The sequence below is a fragment of the Typopeltis vanoorti genome, chromosome 9 (assembly GCF_054136105.1).
Source record: "Typopeltis vanoorti isolate ZY-2024b chromosome 9, IOZ_Tvanoo_1.0, whole genome shotgun sequence".
Taxonomy (NCBI): Eukaryota; Metazoa; Arthropoda; class Arachnida; order Uropygi; family Thelyphonidae; genus Typopeltis; species Typopeltis vanoorti.
In genome coordinates, this window is record NC_143557.1 from 51,576,937 (window position 1) to 51,602,820 (window position 25,884).

The window sequence follows — 25,884 nt, forward strand, 5'->3', positions numbered from 1 at the left end:
TGCATAACATTAGACATATCTGCAAGGAGATGTGTTTTGCATTATTATAGGAGATACTGAGATAGGAGTGTTGGTAGCTTTCTCCACCTTTGCAACGAGTTGCCCTGGTGTTGTATCACCTTACCCTAGTCCTGAAGATACTTCAGGCGCAAACTTTGTTTGCTCACACTTGGATAAAGGATTAAACTAATTTTATTAAAAAAATTGGCATCTCTTATCTGCTCCCCCAAGGACCAGTCACTTTCTCTAGAACTACCTGGAGTATATGAGGTTCCTTGTAGTTGCAAACTCTCTTACTACAGCCAAACAGGCAGGACAGCTAATATCAGGATATCTGACCATAAGGATTATATTTGTTTCTACCAATACAGCCACTCAGGACTTGCTGACCATGTTTTGGACACCCACCATAAAATACGCTGGAAGAAAGCCACCTTACTACACCGCAGCAAGTTTAAATATGAGAGATTATTCCTAGCATCAGCCTCGGCTCTAAAAAAAACTCCCCAAACCTCAACAAATTTGGATGCATGAGACTTCCCCAAATATGGGAAGCTTGCATTCTTAGAACATCCAACTAGGTGGCACCTTTTAGGACTCTAGGACCAACTTCAGTTGTCTTCAGCTATATTTGTCCAGTGTTAGTGCCTGCGTGTACATATTATTATTGAAGATGGTAATGTAACATTACCGAAATATTGGAAGTATTAAAGTTTTTTAATTAATATAATAGTATACATTGTCTTTCCCTAAAAATTAACAGTTATATATCACCTGGGGGAGACCTGACTCCCACCAGGCGCGTCCCTCGGGTGGCAGATGAGAGAAACCCCAACGGGTTGCTCCTAATAAAGAATAAGGAGTCGTGAACCAAAGGAGGAGTGGGGAGAGGAGCAGAGGAGTGGCAACCCGGCTGCATTATTCTGCCATTCAACCCTATGAATCAGGAGTCTCCGCCATGTCAAGAGAATGTTACTGCATCCGAGGAAACTGACGCGATTGATCCTAGATCACAGGGAGCAGTCGAGAAGTTTAGTATGTGGTCAGCCAATAGAATTTCACATCTCTTAACCTTAAATATAAGGACACTGTTAAAATCTGAGAAAATAAATTTGATCGAAAAAGAACTTGCTAGGATTAAATGGGACATTTTAGGTTTGGCTGAAACTCATTGGACAGGAGAAGGAGTTATAAATCTAAATTCAGGAAAACTATTCTACTCAGGCAGAGAGGACAATATACATAGAGTAGGAATCGCCATTTTAGTGAATAATAGTCTACAAAATGCAGTCATGGCCATAGAACCACATGGCCCAAGAATGATCGCTATCAGATTGAAAGGTAAAGAAAAAAATGTTCACTTTACAATTATTCAAATCTACGCTCCCGACCAGTCACATGAAGATGAAGAAATCGATACCTTTTATGATAAGTTGCAAGATCTAATAGACAAGACCAATAAGAAAGATATATTAATAGTGATGGGAGATTTTAATGCCAAAATTGGGAAGTTCACCCCAAGCATGGAGGATGTTATGGGTAGGTTCGGAGTTGATAACAGAAATGAAAGAGGTGAAAGAATTTTAGAATTTTGTAAGGCAAATAATCTATTTATCTGTAACACCCTTTTTTCCCATAGACCTTCCCACAAACACACATGGACCTCACCAGATGGTACAACAAAGAACTGTATTGATTACGTTCTAATCAAACGCAATTGGAAATCATCAGTGCAAAATGTTAGAACTTTAAAAAATCCAGACTTCGACACTGACCATGAACTGCTAGCAGCAAAAATTAAATTAAAATTCAAGTATCGTAAATCACGAGCTCCTATCAACAAAGTGGACCTGTCAAAACTGAAAGAGAAATCTATGCAAGATAATTATCAGACACTAATAGGAAATGAGTTTAGAAGATTATCCTATGACAATATAGAAAATATGGAATCAAGGTAAAAAAATTATAAGTACTGCAAGAAACATACTTGGTACAATATCAAGACCAAATCATGAATGGAATTCATGAATCATGAATCAAAATCATGAATAACCCCTGAAATTCTAAATACTTTAGAAGAAAAAAGAACAGCACAGCATATATTAAATATAAAAAATACAGAAGAAAATAAACAACATTATAAGAATCTTAAAAACAAAATTGATAAAATGTGCCTATCTGCCAAAAATATCTGGTTGGAGGAAAAAGCAAAACTCTGCGAAGAAGCTAATAAAAGAAATGATAATAAAACGGTATTCAAAATTATCAACGAATTAACTAAGATCTATAAAGATAAACCATTAACAATGAAAGATAAAAACAATCTAGAAACTGGGTCAATTCAAATATTAAAATAATTTGGAAGGACTACTATCAAACATTATTTCAAAAAGAACAGGAGGAGGAGGAAAATATAACAGAAAAGATATATGAAAAGGCACCACCCATAACCTCAGCAGAAATTATAAATGCAGTAAACCAAATGAAACTTTCAAAAGCTACAGGTAAAGATGAAATCTCTATAAAACTATGGTGGCAAGGATGCCATTAATTTCTTAAGGAATTTATTTAATCAAATTCTTTATACTGGAGTAATTCCAACTGACTGGAAAACAGGAATTATTATACCAATTCACAAAAAAGGAGACAAAAGAATATGTGAAAATTACAGACCCATAACACTCTTAAGTCATAGTTATAAACTATTCATTCGAATTATACAAAAGAGAACACAGGTCTTACAGAAAAAATCATAGAGGAAAACCAAGCAGAATTCAGGCCACATAGATCCACTATAGACCATATCTTCACCATTAGATGTTGAAAGTTTATTTTCCACTTGGTTAGAGTATAATAAATTTAGTTTAATCCTTTATCCAAGTGTGAGCAAACAAAGTTTGCGCCTGAAAGTATCTTCAGGACTGGGTTAAGGTGGTACACACTAGGGCAACTCGTTGCAAAGGTGGAGCAAGCTACCAACACTCCTATCCTAGTATCTCCTATAATGTAATGCAAAACACATCTCCTTGCGGATATGTCTATTGTTATGCATTAAGGGAAGGGCCACTACCCAGACCGGTTTCAACCTTTATTGAGGTCTCTTCAGTGGGAGCCAGGCCCAAGTCGAGATATCAGGCAGAAGCATTTGCAGGTCATCTCCACCTATAGGAATTGCCAATTGGTGTGCCACCCTTTTTTAATAACTTACTCTGGATTTAGAGAAAGATGTTGAAAGTTTATTTTCCACTTGGTTAGAGTATAATAAATTTAGTTTAATCCTTTATCCAAGTGTGAGCAAACAAAGTTTGCGCCTGAAAGTATCTTCAGGACTGGGTTAAGGTGGTACACACTAGGGCAACTCGTTGCAAAGGTGGAGCAAGCTACCAACACTCCTATCCTAGTATCTCCTATAATGTAATGCAAAACACATCTCCTTGCGGATATGCCTATTGTTATGCATTAAGGGAAGGGCCACTACCCAGACCGGTTTCAACCTTTATTGAGGTCTCTTCAGTGGGAGCCAGGCCCAAGTCGAGATATCAGGCAGAAGCATTTGCAGGTCATCTCCACCTATAGGAATTGCCAATTGGTGTGCCACCCTTTTTTGATAAATTACTCTGGATTTAGAGAAAGATGTTGAAAGTTTATTTTCCACTTGGTTAGAGTATAATAAATTTAGTTTAATCCTTTATCCAAGTGTGAGCAAACAAAGTTTGCGCCTGAAAGATTACTTTCAGGCGCAAACTTTGTTTGCTCACACTTGGATAAACGATTAAACTAATTTTATTATACTCTAACCAAGTGGAAAATAAACTTTCAACATCTTTCTCTAAATCCAGAGTAATTTATCAAAAAAGGGTGGCACACCAATTGGCAATTCCTATAGGTGGAGATGACCTGCAAATGCTTCTGCCTGATATCTCGACTTGGGCCTGGCTCCCACTGAAGAGACCTCAATAAAGGTTGAAACCGGTCTGGGTAGTGGCCCTTCCCTTAATGCATAACAATAGACATATCCGCAAGGAGATGTGTTTTGCATTACATTATAGGAGATACTAGGATAGGAGTGTTGGTAGCTTGCTCCACCTTTGCAACGAGTTGCCCTAGTGTGTACCACCTTAACCCAGTCCTGAAGATACTTTCAGGCGCAAACTTTGTTTGCTCACACTTGGATAAAGGATTAAACTAAATTTATTATCTTCACCATTAATAATATAGCAGAAAAATATTGCAAATACAACCTGCCCATATACTGTTGTTTTATAGATTTTAAGCAAGCCTTTGATTCAGTTAATAGAAACAAATTGATTACTATCCTAAAAAATGTAAAAATGAATTCTGATATTTTAACATTTATTACAAATTATTATGGAGACACCAAAGCTTTTGTTAAAACAAACAACATTAAAACCGAGAATTACAGTCAAGAAAGGTGTAATGCAGGGATGCCCTCTCTCACCTCAACTCTTTATCCTCTTCCTAGAAGAAGTCTGTAAAACCATAGCCGATGAACCAGGTATAAAAATCAATGGTAGCAACATTAATCGCATAAAATACACGGATGATATCATTATTTTAGCAGATTCTAAACCACAGTTAGAAAAAACTATTAATATTTTAAATGACTCTTGTAAAACTTATGGTATGAAAATAAATCTTCATAAAACAAAAATAATGAAGATAGGTAGAGAAGAAGAAAATATTTCTATAAATCTTGAAAATCACCTGCTGGAACAAGTTAATAAATATGTTTATCTTGGCAGTCTTATATATAGTAACCTCAACAATATGGAAACAGTAAAACACAGGCTAAACCTAGGTTGGACCAACATGAATAAACTAAACAAAATATGGAAAAATAAAAAAATCCCAATGAGTCTAAAATTAAAATTATATAAAACAATTATTATCCCAACAGCTACTTATGTTTCAAAAGCCTGGAGATTAACTCAACAACCAATCAAGAAACTTCAAGCATTTGAAATGAAATGCCTCAGAAAAATTAATAACACCCACTGGATGCAACACAAGACTAATGATCAAGTCAGAACAGATTTAGACTTCCCACATAATATAATAGACACAATCATTAAGCATCAACTGAGACGGTTTGGTCATATTCAGAGAATCGCTCTGAATGGATATATCGGAAGAAAAAGACCTAGATGCAGACCAAGAAGTACTTGGATAAAGTTGCTAAAAGAACATTCACATCTACCCAACTATAGAGTCATGATTGAGATGGCTAAAGATCACGATAAGTGGAGAACCTTTCTTCTTAGTGGACTCAACCCGTTACCAATCGGATGAGATGAGATGATGATGATATCACCAACGTATAAGTTTATCTACAAGAAGGAAAAATATACAATTTTCCAGAAGGATAGGAAGGTGGAAAGGGGAGGGGGGAGAAGTGCTGTTAATGATTGCACAGGAATTGTGTCCACAGTGTGTGAAACTGATAGTACATGTGCATATTTTGAAGCCATATGGTGTGAAGTAGAAATTATATCTGACAGGATACTGTTATAGGCCAAGGAATATGGATAATACTGATTGTGAATGTTTAGACAAATTGGTTGGGCATGTATTAAAAAAGTCATAATGATGAGAGAATTTAATTACAGGAATACAGAATGGAAGGAGGAAATAGTATACAGGAACAAGGAGAGACAATTTGTTGAATTTCTGAGCGATAAATATCTTAAGTAGCATGTAACTGAAACAACTAGTGGCTTTAGTGTTTTGAATTTGGTGCTAACTTCAAGGATATAGTTGTTAATGAGCTATTGACACTGCTGCCAGTTGGTGAGAGTGTATGATCATGAGGTACTTATTTGGGAAATGGTGAAACAACAAAGTTACGGCCAAAAATGGATATATGTGGAAGTGTAAAGTGGATGATTATGGAAAGCTTTCTAGTCAACTAGCATCAATATGTTGGACATATGAGCTGTGCAGAAAATATGTTAATAGTGCATGGAAATTCATATGGCAGTATATGACACAAGCAATGTATAACAGCATACCAAGAAGAGTAAAGGGAGTATATAGAGTAAGAGTGAAATGGATGAACCATGAAATCAAGCAAGCTGTGTTGTAAAAGAAAATGCTATGGAGGAGGTACAAGACAACACAGTTGGTGGGTATTGAATCCAATCCAGAAAATAAAGTGCAGGCTAGGAAGGTGATGAGCATGGTAGGAGATTGGCTGGTCATGCAAGGTTAATTCCAAGGATTTCTTCTGACATATGACAAACAAGAGGAATAATAATTATTGCAGGTTGACACTGGTGGATAGTCATGACAGCAGAGTGACAGTTGCAAAGAATATAGTGAAATTATTGAATGAGCTGTTTATCAGCATATAGCATTATTATTATTACCCAAGACCCCATGGAGTCAAAGACTCACCTGAGAGGTCCTTTTATCATACACACAGCTCATCATACCGTGCTTTAAACACTCAAATTCTCTGCAGACCACATTCTCAGGCAAGGCATTCCAATCATTCACAACTCTGCATGAAAAAAAAACTGCTTTTCACTCCCCTACTCATACCCTCTTTATACAGTTTCCTGGGATGACCTCTGGTTCCCCCCTGATCTCCCATTATTTTCTGTAGAACCTCTCCAACATCGATCCTATAACAACCCCTTACTAACTTGCAAGTCTCTATCATACTCCTCTCTTCCTCCTGTCCACCGGACCTCAAATTGCATCTTTTCAATCTTTCCTCAGTAGACATTCCAGAGGTTCGAAACTACCTTAGTCAGTTGCCTCTGGACCCTTTTGAACATCTCTTCATCCTTCTGAAAACCAGGTGACCAAATCTTGGCACAGTAGTCCATGTGTGACCTAATCAAAGTTATACCAGTGGTGGCGAACCTTTTGATGTCCGTGTGCCAAAAGTTTACATATTGAGTTGCTCACATGCTGGCGGGTGCCAAAAATTTACAAATCAAGTTGCTAACGTGCTGGGCACGTCAGCAACTAATTAAAACAACACTAATTAATTAAAATTAATTAATACAGAATAAATTGCAGAATTTTGTTGAGACAAGTTTAAAAATTAACATAGAATTTCATAAAAATGAACTCATAATTTGACATACACATTGTCGTATACAAATCAATATCAACCTATTATCAATTTATTAATTTATCAATATATCAATTTATTAATGAGATTTTTGCTGTTGTACATTAGATGCCAAATGTTTTATATCAGGTTCATATTTTGTCACTTTTAGTAATACACACGCGGAACTAGATTCATCAGTCATTCTATTTCTTGATCTGTCCTTTATAAAATTCAATTCGGAAAATAATGACTCACAAGCATTATGTAGAGGAGAAAATTAATTATGGCATAATCATAAAGAGTATTAATACACTTATGTATACAGTGTAGCATGTTGACAAATATATAAAAGTATGCATTTAAATTAGTTATCAATCACAGGACTAAGGCTACAATATTGTAGTTTCCTCAGGCCAACATCATTAAATTAACTTGTGTAAGTTTCATTGACATATCCCATTCTGATCACCAAAAATTTATATTATTCAGTATAAAATTATTGATTATTGTATTATTAAATTGATTTTAATGATGTTGGCTTGAAAAAAAAAAAAAAAATGGTAGTGAGAAAAATATTTATGCATTGTAACTCACCATAGAAGTCAGCAGGGCAGGGGAAGCAGCAGAAGGATGTCGAGTTGTCGGTGAACTCTTACCATTGAATATAACTTGCCCTCGTGTATAACTGGCACCCCTGATTTCACTTTACGAAAAAAGACATTAAAAGGATTTGCATATATACAAAAGATGCAAGAAAAAAAAATATTTTATTGTATCCCTGAATAAGGTACAGAGGCTTTTGCAGTCTATGTAATATATTTCTCAACTAATAGTGCAATTAGAGATAGCTGGAATAAAAACGGTGCTAACTAATGAATCACATGTTCCCCTCTCACAGAAACTACCCTGTATAGGCAAGCAAAACCATATGTTGCACAGGAAACACAGCATCTAACTAAAATTGTCCAATTTTTCAATTACATAAAATAAGTGTTTGTTTGATTGCATTTGAAATTCTCGATGTCATTATGACAGATCACAAAGGCTAACTTCAAATAAAATTCTACCACGAATTTAAACATGCCATTTAATGCTTGTGTGAGTTCCCCTTCCAGCTCAAACACAAACATGGCAATAAAAATCAACCAAGGGTTGAAACTTAGTGTGAGTTGAGCCCGCCGGTAATGAGAAGTTTTGTGGGAACGATAAACGACACCCCATCATGAATGTCTTAAAACTAAGAAATATATAGTGAATGCTGTTATGACAGTTGCAGATGTTATGGAATTCGGTTGAAGAGAATTAGCATTTCAACTCAAAAATTGTGGGTTCCATTTGTCTTTAGGTCACGTGATCTTTTGTTAATACTGCATCAATCAAATTCATGTCTTCATAGCTGCTCTCTCCTGTAAAACAAAATTTAGCTTGTACGTATTGTAACAATTAAAAAATAAATGGAATAATTTATAAGCATATAAAAGGATATCATATGTACATCGTTGACGTGCCAGCAAAATTCTCGGGCATGCCACAGGTTCGCCACCACTGCCTTATACAATGGAACAAGAATCTCCCTACTTCTACAAGTCAGTGTGCTCTGCATCATTCCCAGAAGCCTTCGTGTTGTCTTCACAATTTTGGCTATGTGTCCCCTAAATTTCAGATCCTTATCCGCTATCACCCCAGATCTCTTAATTCCTCCACCTCCGACAATATATCCTCACCAAGCATAAATTCTGCTTCTCATCTTTCTTTCCCAAATTTTTAAAACCTTACATTTTGCAGCATTGAGCTCACATTCCCATTCCCGTGCCCAATCACTCAATTTATTCAAGTCTTCTTATAAGGCCAAAACATCTTCTCTACTCTTCATGGTTCATCCCAACTTTGCTTATACCATACTGACGTAAATGATGCCCTGCAATATATAGAAGGAAGGCAAGTATTAGGAGTATTGGAAGTGAAAGAAACAGAGGTGTATCAAATGTTTGTTGGATTTGATGTCAATATGGCTGTGGGACTTAATAACATATCGCCACATATTCCTAAGGAATGTGCACAACAGTTAGCTTTACCTTTGATCGCGTTATTTAATGAAAGTCTTGGCTTATGTTCTTTCATAATCCGCTTTTGCTTTTCTTACCACACTTGTTACCCTTCTGGCCTCGGCTTTATACCGTTCATGTGCCTGCAGGTCATCTTCTTAAATTCTCTTCACAGTTGTTTCTTTTTTTTCAGCTCAACTTAATGGTGTTATTCATCAATTTAATCCCTACTTGAATTATTATTCGGACTCTAGGTATACAGTCAGCCATTGCCTCCTGCAAACACTTCTTAACTGCCTCCCATGCACTATCAACAATCAGCCCTTGCAGTTTTACATGCCATGGCACTGAACCAATCAAACTCCTAAGCTTGTCATACTTACCAGCCTGATAATTCCACATGTACCCTGTCTTAATTGTAAATTCCACACCTTTAGCCACCTCACAAGTCAAGACCCTATGATCACTTTCACCAATTTGTGGCAATATGGTCATATTTGTTATAGTCAAATCTTCAGACACAATTACTAGGTCAAGCACTCTCTGACCACTAGTATTTTCTATTACATGCTGTAGCAGTTATATCTTAACTGCATAAAATCCAATTCCTTCCTTCCATGTGTCCTCTTCTCTTTCCAATCAATGTTACCATAGTTGAAATCTCCCATAATAATTACCCTCCTTCCACTCATTTCTTCTATTTGCGTATGAATACTATCGCCACCATCTATTCCATCACCTGGTCTATAGCAGCGCCCGCCCAGTTGTATATTTTGTTCTGCTAGCCTCAGTCTCACACCAAATGGCCTCAAATGTGCTCTTTTTTTTATCCTGCAATTCAACTTCTATTCTCCTTGGCTGCAGCTCATCAGCTATCATCAATAACACTCCTCCCCCCATTTTATTCTCCTTGTCACTCCTGAATACACTATACTCCTCACATTCAATCCCACTAGCTATATCATCTTCAGTCAGCCATGTTTCACTAATGCCAATAACCTGTGGTCTGGAAGTGCCAACAAATGCCAAAAATTCTTCCTTCTTGTTCCTAATGCTCCTAGCATTAGTATACATGAATTGCAGACCCCTGTTAGCCCCATCCCTACCTTGATGCCTTATACTAACTATCCCATTCTGATTTGTTGTCCTTATTCGCTCGGGCATATTATACTCATTCATACACTCAACTGCCTCCCTAAGGTCTGCATATCTACTCCCCCCCCCCCCCCTTAATAAATCTGGTTTCCTTGATTCTGCACATCCACTTCATTCAACAACACTTTTTCAAGTCTCCTTAACATCGGATCCATTCAAATGCAAACCATCCATCTTATATAGATCCTTTCGCCCATCGAACTCGCTTTACATCGCAAATTCCACACCACTCATCCTGCATAACCTACCCATAAAGTCATTCGCAATTATGGTCCTCCTCCTAAACTCTTCACTGTCATACTGCGGAAAAAGACTAATTATCCTAACTCTTGCACTCTTCTCTTTTGCTACCTCAAACAATTCCTTCAGCTCCTCTATCATTTCCATTTTATCTCCTTTCAAATCATTCGTACCTGCCACCACTATCCTTTCTTTCACCCTTTGCTTTTGCTCCCTAATAGACTCACATCCTTAATGGTTGCACCAGGTTGGTACGATTTTGTCAAATTCTCTACTATCACACCTCGTACTAACTATTCTCCATACAGCACTCGCTCCTTCATTTTGTTTTCGTTCACAATCATACTCTTATTTTTCCTGTCATACTTTTTTTTTATTGGCTGGTTCACTCGATAGACATTTGTGCATACGCTCCAGCTGTCGCTTTGCCTCGCTCCCCTCAACCGTGCGATCTCACTCATTGCATCTATCTCATCTTTTTTTATTATCTGTTAAACCATTCATTTGATCTGTATTAATACCTTCATTCTCACTTTCAATGCCGCCCTCACAGCTCTCTGTTACAACCTCGCAATTTCTTATCATATCATTATTTTCTACATTCTGACATTCAACAAAAATATCACACTCACGATCTGAAACACACTTTAATTCCTCATTTTCCTTACATTTTCTGCACACATTCACTCCACTATCATTATCTAACCATACTCCAGCCGCTATCTGCAAAGCATACATTTCGCAGATAGTACCTTGAATAATCTCCTTTATGTTACAGTTATTGAACAAAGATAGCGAACCATTATTACTGGCCGCCATTATTTTCCTTCTTACCGGAGCCATGTGCACACTTCTATTGTATCTTATCAAATTAATAATTGAAATAACACTTAATTATATTAAACTAAAGTTTTACTCAAATACGGTAGTTGTCTCCATAATTTTCTAAAATGTTTTCGGATCACCGTGTAAGCCTAAAAGAAAGGAACTTCCTATATTTCACCAAAGTTATGGCATCTTGAGGGATTAATGCACTGGTATCAAACACAGTGCATTCAGGCACACTTCAGTAACAAAAATTGAACAGGAGAAATACAGGGTGTAATTATAGGACCTGAAGTCCTATAAATATGCCCACCATCTTACTTTGGCTCACCAAAGATCTCCTATAACGAGTTCTTGATTACATGAAGATCCCTTGATGTTGAATTACAAGAACTTGATGTAGTACTTTAATAAGCTTACGTGGTCACCTGATACAAAGTGATAGACATATGATGTATACAGCAACTTGTACCAAGGGAAATGCAGTATACATCATGTAAACTATTTAAATTCTTATGGACAGTTAAGTTCAGTTTTGAAGAGTTAAGTGATGATTGTGGTGCTGGTGTTGCAAATGAATGTAATGGTATTTTTGAAGTGTGATGAAAAAGTACTTTTAAATCATTTAATGTAGCTTTATTTTAATATAATAGTGTTACGTGTTTTTTTTAAGACTGGAAAATTGTATATTCTTATTTGTTATTGTAATTTTGTATTGTTGCTGCTCTTTTCATTGTTGTTAGACATTCTGAAAATTAAATCCATAAGGAAGCACATATGAGTGGCGTGGAAAGCTTCAGCGCAGAAATTGTGTTGCTCCAAATTTTCTCAGTGATGTTGATCTATTGAAAATTGTTATACACACACTTCAAGGAAGACATTTGTGGACATTAGGATGAACAAAAAGTATTGATATGTGAGAAATGTGATGATGATCTAGAGCATTTCAAAAAGAAGAATAGTATTGCGAAGAATGGAATACAGGTATTCCTTGATATATGCGGTTTTGATTAGTGCACAAAAAATTATTCTGACCATAAACTTGATATATGCGGCATCAAATTTGATTAGTGCAGTCCAAAAAGTTTGAAAATAAGCAAAGCGTTAGACTTGGTCAATGAAACTGATCGGATCACGTGGTATGAGTCGTACTCCAACATTAGTAACTCACTCTTGGCCTCAGTCTCAGTGCTTCAATTTATTAGCAGAATGATGATGATGAAGAAAGAGAAAGAGAATGATGCGTACAGACGTATATGTGTATGTATTACAGTGTACACTTATGGCCTATTCGCATATCACTTAATTTTCAAATTATGTAAAGCATTACCCTTTGTAACCATGGCCTCGAAAAAGAGTAATAAACGAAAACTTATTACTTTGGATACTAAAATTTACCTTATTAAAAGGTTTGATAACAGAGAAAGCAAAGCAAACATCGGAAGAGCTCTAGGCTTTGGTGGATCAACTATACGAGCCATTTTAAATAAAGCGACTGAGTACTGCGAACAAGGCAAAGTGGCATCTGCATCTTTGAGTATGCAGAGTAAAATCATTGAGGAGAAAAAAAAAGCTACCACTGTTCAATTTACGTTAGATAAGTTTTTTTATAAAAAATAAATATTTAGATAAGCTTTTATGTAACAAATATGTATAAATAAAATATATAAATATATGTCACCTTAAAAAATAAATGATGTTTAAATTTTTTTATTTTGCAGGATTCATTATAATTATTCTGTTCTTAACAATGAATAATGCGGTTTTGATATATGCGGTGTCAGGATTAATTAACCGCATATATCAAGGGATACCTGTAGTCAGAAATGGATGAAAGTGCTAGTAATGTTAACCAAGAGAACGAAATGGAAGAGAAGAATTGGTGAAAATGAAGAGTGAAATGAAATGTCTGAGGATGAGATTGAATGTCCAAAGAAGAGATTGGCTGATGTAAATGAGGCGTACGTTAGTTCGCAGGAATCCACAAATTAAATTATGTAAAAAGTGACAGTCTGGTTATCGTATACTATACTGGTTTCCTTAATTCATGAAAACCAATATAGTATGAAGCAAGTGTCAAAGGATAATTGTGTTAACATTATATGGGAATTTAGTCATTAGAGACATAGTGAGTAACAGGGATAAAACATATTTTCCAGATAGAACTGTGACACAAATAACTGATGCTTTGTGCTGAAGTATGGAATGGGCATCAGGATTAGTGGCAGGCACAAATGATTTGGAGGGTGAAAAAAAGGGAAATGGATAGGAATCAGGAGGCAAAGGATAATAGTGTTGTTGGGAAAGGATAATAGTGTTGTGTGTTGCCCAGATATAACAGTGACTTTAGAAGGAGAGCAGCGATAAATAAATGGTAAGATGGCTGATTTGTGTAAGGCAAAGGAAGTTATGTTTGTAAATGTATGGATTCAATTTGAAGGGCAGTTGGAATGGTTTAAGGTTGACAGATTTCATTTGAATGGGTTTAGTGTTGGACAATTTGAGAAACTGTTCGCTGAGAGAGCACATAGGTAAGATAAAGCCAGATGATCCAAAGATCAGAGAGAGAGAGAGAGAGAGATTGTGAAGCAGGTTGTTGAAAGACAGAAGGAAGATGGATACAAGACTGAAGATGTGATTATGGTAGACAAAGTGATAGAATGCATGGAGATAAGAGGAATATTAATATAATTCTGAGTCAGGATCACTAAAACTAGAATGGTCAGACCATAGAGAGAGAGTGATGTACTATAACTGCTAGAGTGTACATAGTGATAGTGCTGATGGTATTCGAGATTATCATCTCGAAGAGTGGGATGTTATGTTTGTATACTAATATAAGGTACCCCTTCGTGGTGAGGGGGCCCTCTCCCAATAATGGTACTGTCCCTTTTCATCTTTTTTTTTTTTTACTATGCCTTTCTTCCCATATTCTTTGCTGTACTTCTCCTTAGTCTTTTTTTTTTTACTATCATATCTTCCAGATTGCCGTTACTGGAATCCAACATCTTGCCACCATGTTTGCCATGAAATGCAATCCTGAATGGCCTGTTCAGGATCAATTGGTTAGTGGGTTTGCTTACGGGGGTCAATGGTACTGCAAGTGTTTCCTTCCCTGTGATCTCAGAACAGGTTTGACAGTCTTGCTGTGGTGAAGGTATGGGACCATATTTTCCATAGTGGTCCTGGCATTCCACTCCCAACCAATCATTGCTTGCTGGAGAGTGGATGGCATGTGTAGAGCTCTGTTTACTGAACCAGTATCCTCCTCAGAATAATTTTTCATCTTCTTGTTAATCAGAAAACATCAGGCAGCAATAAAATCACCACTTATTTAATCTTACATTAATCATAAGTGGTGTATTTTGATATCTTCCACTTTGAAAAATGTCACCCTTCTTCATCCAAAAGGGTTGGCAGGATATCCAAAATCAGTCCAGAAACTCTGTTCAGGAGACATTGAAGCAGCACTAGCAAGATGATCTGCTAAATTACTTCATGCATCTTATCTCCCATAAAAATGTAAACTCTTCTAGAAGCATAATATCAAAGCAGGACCTCCTTTATGTTCTTGATGAGGAAATTGAAGGGCCAAGGAGTGACAGCCAAAAGAAGAATCCTCATGCATAGGAATGGGCACCTCATTCTCACCAAGAACATCAGCCTTATATTCAGTACACCGAAACCATCAACATCTGTCAAAGCAGGCTATCTCAGTTGGGTTACTTTAAATGTCAGCAGCAAGGCCATTCTAGAACTTCTTGTCATGGCTCTGCTATCTGTGCTCGTTGTTCGTAGTAAAGATCACAAGAACAAAGTGTAAAACATAGAAATGTCCAATTGCAAGGGACATCACCCACCTTTCTCCTAAACACACCAAAGGTAGAAGGACGAAAAGGATATAGAAAAAATTAAGACTACACAGAGCATTCCTTACCAGTATATCACAGCCATAGCAACATCTGATAAACCAAGGAGTGACAGCTTGCTGTCTTGTTTTGCTGTCTCTTTGGAACATATCAGAGAAAATTTGATAAGAGCTCACTGCTGATTCCATGCTGAAATTGGTCCCACTCCATGAGAATTCATTACTGGAAAAAATAGTGGAATATATATTCCACAGAGGATCAAAGACATCTCCAGACCCATTGATGAGATGAATATCTCTGTTTACCCCCTCCCATCCCCACACACACACATAAGAAGATAAAACAATTAATATACCTTGTGCCTTAGAGTGAGTGAGATGCCTTGGATATTTTTTCTGAGGAAATGGATACTGACCATATGGTTCTACAAGAAGAAAAAAAAAATTGAAGGTCAGTAAGACTCCATAACATGGGAAGTATGGTTATACTATCAAAAATAAATAATGAAAACATTTTTGCAATGGAATGCTGTAGATTCCATCAAAACATCAACAACTTCAAGACTTAAAAATATGAACCAATGTGTTTTTTGCCTGCAGGAAACATGCCTGAAGCCGAGTGACAATCAGTAATTACGAAATGTAGCCATCATTCATAAGGACAGTATTGGGACAGATGGGCCTGCCCACAGAGGAGTCGCTATCATTGTGGGCATCGGCAAAGAAAGCTCAAAAGAAAACTTGCAGTATATTTTGCCTATACTCTGCAACAACAGACTTTGTTGCTTTCAGAGTATCTGCAAAATATACTCTATTGCTCTTGGTGAATTTTTTGTCAAATCATCAGCAACATCTTTTTATGCTTCAAGAGTTCCAAAATGCCCAAATGAAAAATTTAGAATTTTTGCAAACAAAAGTTATTCTGAGGAGTTTGGCTTAAGGAAACATGCTAACTAGTTGGGTTACCAATCTACACCAGTAAAAATTTTCCCCATTTCACCAAAAAGATTGTCATGTTTACAGATGACCGTAGTATTAACTAGTGTAGCACTTTTCACTTTATTTTTTTAACAACTGTAGTAACAGTAATGTGGTAAGTTTAGCCTGTGGCCTATCTCAGTCTTTGATGCACCATCATCGCTGCATTTTATAATTTTAATCTTAGCATGTAATAGGTTTGCACATATTTTTCTTTTCACTAGAGCAACAATATCCCTACTTTGAATTTTATCTCCATTATTAACAACAGTAAAATAATTATAAACAGCAAAACACAGCAAGTACATCAAAACACAGATGTAGTTGCAGTGATGCCATAAATAAACTGAATTCATGAATACCATGCATTGGTTGATTCACGAAAGCCTCATGTTACTAAAAACCGTTGTATAAGTAAGTGTGATGTCATATAAATCGGCATTAGTCATAATTGAAAGGCATTGTATAAGCATAAGGTGGAGTATTACCATAATGCATTTATTTAATAGCATATATTTCAACCTGAAAATTGCAGGTCATCATCAGTGGCACCAGTCAGTTTGAATACAGAGCAGAACATGAACAATAGATTATTTGAAATAGTAACACATTTACTATTTTAAATAATCCATCATTTATGTTCTATTTTGAATTCAAACTTCTTGATGCTACTGATGATGACCTATAATTTTCTGGTTGATATATATGGCTATTAAGTAAATTATTCACAAGGAAAGGAGTGAATAAATATATTATTCACTCTTATCATATGTTAATTGGTGAAACCTTATGGTGCAACTATCGATGAAACAGCACACTGATGAAAACAGCCACGCCATTCGTATGCAACTTTTCTTTCTGCAGGCTACCCAAACACATTCTACACCTCCTACCCTGCTGTCTTCCAGCAGATTTTTCAAGCACATAAAATGGAGTATTCTGATTTTGAGTTTGTTTACACAGATGGTTCAAAATCAGAGGCTCTATTGGGACCTTTTGCTGCCTCATAGACAGCATAATATCTTCTTGGGTCCCACTAGAATGTAGCAACTTTACTGTTGAGCTGTATGTTATAGAGCTTGCCTTTAACTACATAAGATTGCAACACTGCCAAAGGGACATCTCTCTCTCTCTCACACACACACACACACACACACACAGTTTCAGGGCTGCAGAAACATCTGGAACTCTCTGGTATCCAACACATACTTTTCCTCTGTGTTATTGAAGATGCATTTGGACATGTGCTTCTTTTGGATCCCACACCACATTGGGGAGCAAGGCTGCAGATGTTGCAAATAGGTCTAGCTTTCACTATCTACCTGTTCTATATACTGATTATAGGCAGATCATCAGATGCAAACATTTATTCCAGCAGTAGTAATCATGGAATAGAGAAAGCAACACAAGCTATCAAATCAAGAGTGGTTTATGGAAGAGTTGAGTCCAGGAAAGGACATGTGACTAGTGATGTATCTCAGGGCTCAGTACTTGGTCATGCATTGTGTAATTGGTACATCAGTGATATAGGAAATGATCTGACAGGAAATTTCCAGTTGTTGCCAATGATGCAAAACTAGGATGAGTGATAGTCGTTGAAGGTGATGTAGAGATTCTGTGGGATGACTTAAATAGACTGGCAGTATGGGCAAAGGTAAATGGTTGGCAGTTTAATGTGGTTAATTGTAAAGTGATTCGCTTTGGTTGGGGGGGGATACAGTATATCAAAACAATACAGTATATCACATGTACTGTATTGCTTTGAAATGAACTGTAGGAAACTGATGAGATCAGGGACTTTGGGTAATTGTGAACAGGGAGTTGAAGTTTAGAGAGCATATTGCAAAAGTGGACAAAACACATCATATCAAATTATATGGATGTTGAAAAAATCACTGAGCAGAGATAGGGTGGTTATTGTTCCTTTTTATAAGGCATTAATAAGGCCACCACATCTGGACTACTACATACAGATCTCATCACCTGGATTCATTGATGACAAAGTGGTGGAGAGGATCTGGAGGGCAAGTGGCAGATCTGCGGAATGCTTCCTATGAGAATAGACTGAAGGTATGTGGGCTCCAAAAACTAGCTAATAGGTGAAAAATAGGAGACATGGTAGAAGCATATAAGTTATTAAAGAGATTTTATAAGATTGACACTGAAGACTTTTTCAGTACATGGCAGGAAGGGAGAGAACAAGAGATCACTCAATTCTATAAGAGTGTGGTTATCAAAGTTATGATTAAATTTTTTTGCTTGGAAGTGCACCTACACCACAACTCTTCTCCATCACATCTACCAACTACTTTCATCATCTATACCAATGCCATCTACCGCTGACCACCACTAATATTTTCAAAGACAATTAAATATCCATGCCTATGGTGGGATTTGAACCTGCAGCTTTTTGACTGGAGAGCAGAATATGCTAACCACTCGGCCAACCAGGCTGGTATAATTAGTATTATGTGAATAATGGACCTCCTGCAGTGAGTCTTCTGACTCCACAGACATATTCGTATCATCATCTTTCAGGGATTTAGGCCTAGTGGCCTGATCCAGTCTCTTTTCTATCTTTTCCTTGATGAGATCAGGGACTTTGGGTAATTGTGAACAGGGAGTTGAAGTTTAGAGAGCATATTGCAAAAGTGGACAAAACACATCATATCAAATTATCCTGACTTCTGTATCCTCCAACTGGGTGATATCAGAGGATTTTTTAGGTAGCTTCATATGTTCAATCCACTTCTTTCAGTATTCATATACTTCGTCCAATACTTAGTCTATTTTTAGTTCTTTACGTATTTCTGTGCTGCTGCTTTTGTCCTAGAGAGTATAGCCTGCTATCCTTCGCAGGAATTTCATTTCTCCAGAAGAAATAATGTTACAAGAAATCCAACCAGCAATACAGCAAAGCAAATCAGGAAAATCCCAAGGAGAAGATGGAATAAATATAGAACTTATAAAATATGCAAGCATCCTATTCATCAAATGACTTTTAAAATTATTTAACAAAATCTGGCAGCAAGGAAATATCCCAGAAAGTTGGAATAAGGTAATTATCATCCCAATGCAACTGTGAAAACTACAGAGGAATAAGTCTCCTAAATACTAGTTTTTATATGCATGAATATTAACTTCAAAACTTAAATCATATGTAGAAGATGAACTTTGCAAAGAACAAAATGGCTCTCGAAAAGGATGATTGTGCATTGACCCAGCTTTTACATTAAAAATCTTAATGGAAAAAACATTAAGAAATCCACAAATGCTATGTGCATTAGAAATGCACATAGCATTTGTGGACTACCAGAAAGCCTTTGATGGAATCAGATATTCATATGATAATGATAGAGTGGGGGGTTGTGGTTTTAATATTAATGCTTTAACATAAGTACATAACCTGAAATACTGAGAAAAGTTAAAGATGGATTTTACACCTCGTGAAATAAATTCATGAGGTGTAAAATTTTTGCTTAAGTAGACTATGATACTTAAGCAACAATTACAGCTAATGAATTTATATCATTTAAGGTTAAGTTTCCGTCTTTAATTTTTCTAAGTTTTAATATTAATAAGTGCATGGTGTTGCAGTGTTGATATATAAAATTGTGTTTATATTGAAGGGAATGGGATTCAAGATCTGAAAGTGATGGTTTACAGCAGACTGAAGGTTAGGGAGAACATTGCAGTGTTGCAAGGATTGCACATCTCATGGCTGCTATGATAAAGAGTACATTGGTATTGTAGGGATGAGGAGGATGGTTCCACTGTATAAAGCATTGATCTGACCACACTCGACCTGTTGTGCCCAGAATCTGTCTCCTAGTTTTTTTTTTGTGATGTAGAAAAATTGGCAGAAGTCCAGAGACAAGTGACCAAAGCAATACGGATACTGGAATGCTGGTTATGGAGAGGTTAGCAGGGTTTGGTTACCAGGTGGAAAAAATGTGATATGATAGAGACATTTAAGTTAGTAAGGGAATTTTAGTTAATACAGAGGGGAATCATAAAAAAAAAAAAAAAGAGTAGAAGGCATGAAGGAAAGATACAAGAGGCCATCCTTGTAAGTTCTGTAATGTTGTGAAGAAGGGTGTGAGGAGGATGTGTTTTACATGTAAAATTGTGCACAAGTGGAACACATTACCATAATGCATTCTGAATGCTGGTAGTACTGAGTATTTTGAGGTTGTGTATGATAAATATGTTGATTTGAGTGAACATCCCATAATTGATCTGTTGTCTGCATGGAAGTATATGTGATGATGATAATTAAAAACGTCCCTGCAGAGCTATGTGAAGAGACAAATGCTTAAGCAACTGATAATGGATATTTGCTCACTGTTGTCAAGTGGACGAAATGCCACCATTTGCACTTATAATCTATTTAATACACAATTAATTATATACGATATATCTGTAGATATTAATATATATACAAATATATTAATATGTAGATGTTAATATATTTACAAGATATTATCTGCAGATAAGAATTATCAGCAGTATAAATATTAATTACATATTTGATATATAATTAATATTTATATTTTCAATTTCCTTTCAGTTTGCATGCATTGGCAGGTAATTTCATGCTAATATTTTCATGATATTCTCACTGGCATATTATTTGATCCCAAAGAATCAGACCTTTACTTAGTGATTTCTTGACTAGGTTACCATGTCAGTTGACTCCTGGAATTGATTTTCCATTGCAGCCAGATGATTGAGTTTTTGGTTTGTTTTCAGTTTTGTGCATTTTATCTTTCTGTAACTTGTTGGCACTTTTTTTCACATGGAATATCAAATGACTGAGAATGCTTCCACTTTGAAAGATGTTAAAGATTGTCCTCTAGTGCCATCAATGTGATACACATTGATGAAATGATGAGCTAAATCTGGTTTAGCTCATCATTTCTCAACATCAAATCATGTTACAGATTGGTAAAACAGTTCTATGCCTTACATCGAGAATGACTACAGACACAGAACTTTAAAAGAAGCAGCTGTGGTACTATGCACAGGCAATAATTTAAATAGAAATCAAGGTATTATTCTTAAAGACATATGGAAAAATCTCATCATCTCTCTCTCAGTTCAACAGAACTGCAATATGCAAAAAACTACACAACACATGGTCACGTACCGGATTCTGACTGAAGCATTCGAACACATGCATGCCATCAAACACGAATGATCAAATGTAACTTAATGCATTTGTTTTCACACCAGTTCAGCCTTGAAAATGCTAGCCAGTGGCTAGTGAAACTTGTTGGCTCTTTGTATATTTTATCATTTATCTTCTGGTCTTTTAATAATAAAAGTTCTTTATTTTAACATCAATTATGACAATAATGGGGATGACATTGACTTGCAGAAGCAAAGAGTCATGGTTCTCTTGTACAGTAATACCCCTGCATTATGACACTTTGCTTTATGATGATCTGCTCACATGACACTCTTCAGTCATGACCAGTGCTCATTTATATGGCCCTCCCACGAATCAACCAATTTGCAGTTTTCTTGAACTAAAAGTTTGTTTAAGACATTGTTGCTCTCTGCGCCTCTCTCTCTACTAGTATAGATTGATGACCAAACTGGTTATGTTCCATTAAGTAATGGTGTTCTGAATAACTTTTGTATTTGCAAAAATTATTCTAAATTTTTCGTTTGTGTAACTGACATAAATGAATGCTTTATTTACGTCAATTAACATATTTGAATGCTTAGAAACATTAATGATTATAGGCATCTGCAAGTGGGTGGGTGGGTTGGGGGGGGGAAGCAGGGATTTGCTATGCAATGAAATTTGCTGTATGATGGTGGTTTGGAACCTATGTCATATGACTAGGGTATGCCTGTATAAGGCTTTGGGCTAGATTTGTGTCACCAGGCTTTTAAAAGGATGAGGATGTATTAGAGAGGGTCCAGAGTAGGTTTACTATCAGTGTCAGGTCTGTGGACTGTCAGATACTTAGAGAGATTGAGGAATGTAGCTTGCAAAAGTCTTGTGATAGAAGGAGGGGGAGCCCTCCTATTGAGGAATTAAGTATGTATTTATGACTGTAAATGCATGTGATCACGGGTTGGTTTGCATGTTCTGAGGGACGAAAAACCCAAGTTTCCATGTGAAAAAACCCTCTACCTCTGTATGAGACTGGCTAACTCACCTTTAGTCGAAAGAGAGTAGATAAAGGTTCCTCATGTCATAGACTGGAATTGAACCCATGTCTTTTTGACCAAAGGGCTTAGTCTATACTGACTGAGCTAAGGGACGGATGAGGAATGGGGGAACCCCATACGAATAAATAAATTGCATTAGAGAATCATTGTTATGGAAGTGTCTCATTCAAGAGTGTTGTGTTTACATATAGCAAGGGGAACTTATAGTAAAGATATTTTTAACATATGCATCGACAAAAAAATCAACTTCGAAATCTTCTAAATATGTGGCAGGACATGTTATTTACCTGGTGCAGAATTTTATTATTTTTTTCCTCTCTTCCTCTCTTATTCACACATACACATGCGATTGTAATATTTTTAAATAATTATGACTGCTCCTTGTTTTTTTTTTTTTGTTTGTTTGTTTTGTTTCATGGACTCAAATGCATGTTTCACTTTATTTTTTACCATCAATTTTATACTCGCTCTGATAAACCTCTCATAATAAATGAAATATTTATTAGAGGCAATTAATCTTCTTTTTTTTTTTTACACATGCTAGGCATTTATTGCTTTTTCTAGTATACTTCTGCATATTAAATGCAAAATATTACAATAATCACTTTCTTATAATCTGAAAATTTAGTTAACTGTCATTTCCATAAAGATTGTTTTTGGCATTGTCAGCATTTATCAATTGCCATTTTATATGGCATTGTTAAAGTCTCTAAAGGATGTAAAGATGTGTATATTATTTCAGTTAGGTCAGATTCTCTCCCGAGATGTACCAACTGTTAAACTTGACATACTGGATTTAGAATTACATGGTGTATGTATACGTATATGTCCCCTAGATTCTCTTCATGGTAAGTGTTTGTACTAAAATCTTCATATTCATGTATTTTTAGATATTTTGAGTGAGGTAATGAAAAATAACATCTTAAAGCCTAGGGAATGAAAATATTTGGGTAACACACTATATATACATAGTATTGAAGAATGCAGATTTTTCAGGAAAAATTAGAATGTGTGTGAAAGAGAGAGAGAGAGAGAGCACATATAAATAAGTGGCATTACAAATAATTAAGAATTTGTTCATGGATTTTAGAACTAATATAAAGAATCGAGTAAACAAGTTATCAGAAAGGAAGCAGGGTAAATTATATATTTCTGAATTTATTTGAAAAATTATATTGTTATTTAAACATTATATTCATACCAGGCAGGAAGAACAAATTTCTTTAGGTACTTATAGGATATTGAGAAATTGACAAATCACATCAGTTCATGGTATGTACCCTCAAGGATTACTCAGGATATTATGATAGTACTACATAATTAAATGTGCATTAGTGCTAGTTTCATGCAGAAGTTTTTTCCCAAATGAATCAGTTATTTGTCAGGTCTCAAATATTCCCAAATTATGCATATCAGTCTTCTAAGGTGGGCACTACAAAGTACATCAATCCCTAGATCTTTGTCTTCCTCTGTTTCTTCAAAAATATGATGAAGAAAGAGTTAGATCTTAGCATGAATTTGAAATTATAACAATAATTCACTCTCCATTTTGAAGGAATGTAATGAAATTTGGTATTTATGATCATCATTAATTGGCATAATTTCAATTTTTCTTATGGTCAGATCATTTTAAAGACAAAATTATGCAAACTTATTATCTGGTGAAATATCTCTAGATTCAATAGCTGTAGTAATAAAGTGTTACAATACAAAAAAAAGATATCACATAGTTTCACAATTTTTAATCTACGGCATTCTCTTACATGTTTTTGTTCTCTTCACCAAAATATAAGAAAACCTTTTTTTGAAAATTACCTGAAGTAATTAAAAAAAAATTAATCAGAAATCATGATGCTTATGGTAATCATTATTCCTCCACTTTCTTCCAGACTATGTAGGAACATAAGCATCTGCTGGTCACCATCCATTTACTGCCCATCATCCAACTTATCATGCTAACTTCTTTCATTTTTCATCTGTCTCTGTTCTTTGGAAAAGCCTCTTTCATCCTGAGCTGAATTAAATTAGCAGTCAGCTGAAGAAACAGGTAAAGTTCAAAGATAAAGATCCATCCACCAACACATATAATGTGCATCCAGACAGAAAGCTTCAAACCCTAGTTCCAGAAGTTTGAGACAGATCATAGTGTAAGAGCTTTCTTAGTCCTTTACCAAAAACAAATCAAATCCAGTCAAATGAGTTAAAGCAGCCACTCGATATTCCCTGTACGTTTTCATGCATTTATCTGAAAGTTGATGACATAAGTGAGAGGATTCCATGTTGATTGACAGTTCATATTGGCAATCATTTATTAATTGAGAGGTTTCTGTATAGCATAACAACTGAATAGTAATTTGATGGTAAAGATTGGTCAAATTTCTTTGTATCGAGTTAAATATTAGCTAATTTCCAAATTTGCAGGATGGAGATGTTAATGCTGTAAAATTTGTAATGGTAAGAGGTAATTCTTGTACTCAGATTTTAACCAAATTCTGAGTACAAGAATTAGAGGTAAAGTGAGAAGCCAGATTGGCTTTTTATTTTTACATCAATTCTTTTATCAATAAATTAAAAATAGTTATTATTAAAATAGTATTTCCATGAAGTCCAGAGATTCATTATGGAAGACTCACACAACTTATCGTACCTTTTCTTAAACTCATTCACTGTCAAGGCACTCGTAACTAATTTTGGAAATTCATTACTCTCATTCACCACTCTTCATGCATAAAAAATCTAGTCCTCACACCCTTACTAACCACACTCTTACACAACTTCCATGGATGACCCCAGTTCTCTATTTTTCATATATTGAAAAATTTCCTTTGCATCCATTTTATAAAATCCCTTAAATATCTTAACTTTCTATCATGCCCCATCTTTTCTGTCTCTCAGCTAAACTTTGTAATCCACACACCTTCAACTTATCCTCATAGGGAGCATTCCACAGATCTGTCACCAGCTTGGTCCCTCATCTCTGAGTCCTACTGATCCTCAAGAAACCCAGGTGACCAATGCCAATAGCCTTATGAAATGGGATTGTAACTTCACTATCTTTACTTCGCAGCATGTTTTTCAACATCCAAATAATCCTGTGACCTATTTTATCAACCTTTGCAATATGCCCTCTGAACTTCAACTCTGTCCACCATTATCCCCAAGTCTCTAGCCTCATCAATTTTCTACAATCTAGTACCATCAGTATGATACAGCATATGCAGCCTTTGACACCTTCATGCAGTACATGGGCTTATATGTGGTAGAGTCCCACTGCTGTATTCACATTGATATTTTTAAAATAGGAATTCAATTTTGAAATCCATCTCTATTTTTTAACTATAAATTCACACATATGCCACAGTAATTAACTTTTTAATAATATGTTATTTCGTCTTAGGTATATCATAAGACATCATCAGTACAGTTATTAAACAACAATAGAAATTATATTCAAAAAAACACATTGGTGTGCATGCTTACATTGGAATCTCTCTACATATACA

At 35.8% G+C, this 25,884-nt stretch overlaps 1 protein-coding gene across 1 annotated transcript in view; it reads left to right on the plus strand.

Moving 5' to 3' along the window:
- LOC150103039 (putative pyridoxal-dependent decarboxylase domain-containing protein 2) overlaps positions 1 to 25,884 on the plus strand; it is a 468,473-nt gene that overhangs the window by 292,860 nt on the left and 149,729 nt on the right. Inside the window, exon 15 of the mRNA XM_090397610.1 lies at positions 23,124 to 23,229. Coding sequence (XP_090253736.1) covers positions 23,124 to 23,229 — 106 coding nt within the window. The remainder of the gene's footprint in view (positions 1 to 23,123; positions 23,230 to 25,884) is intronic.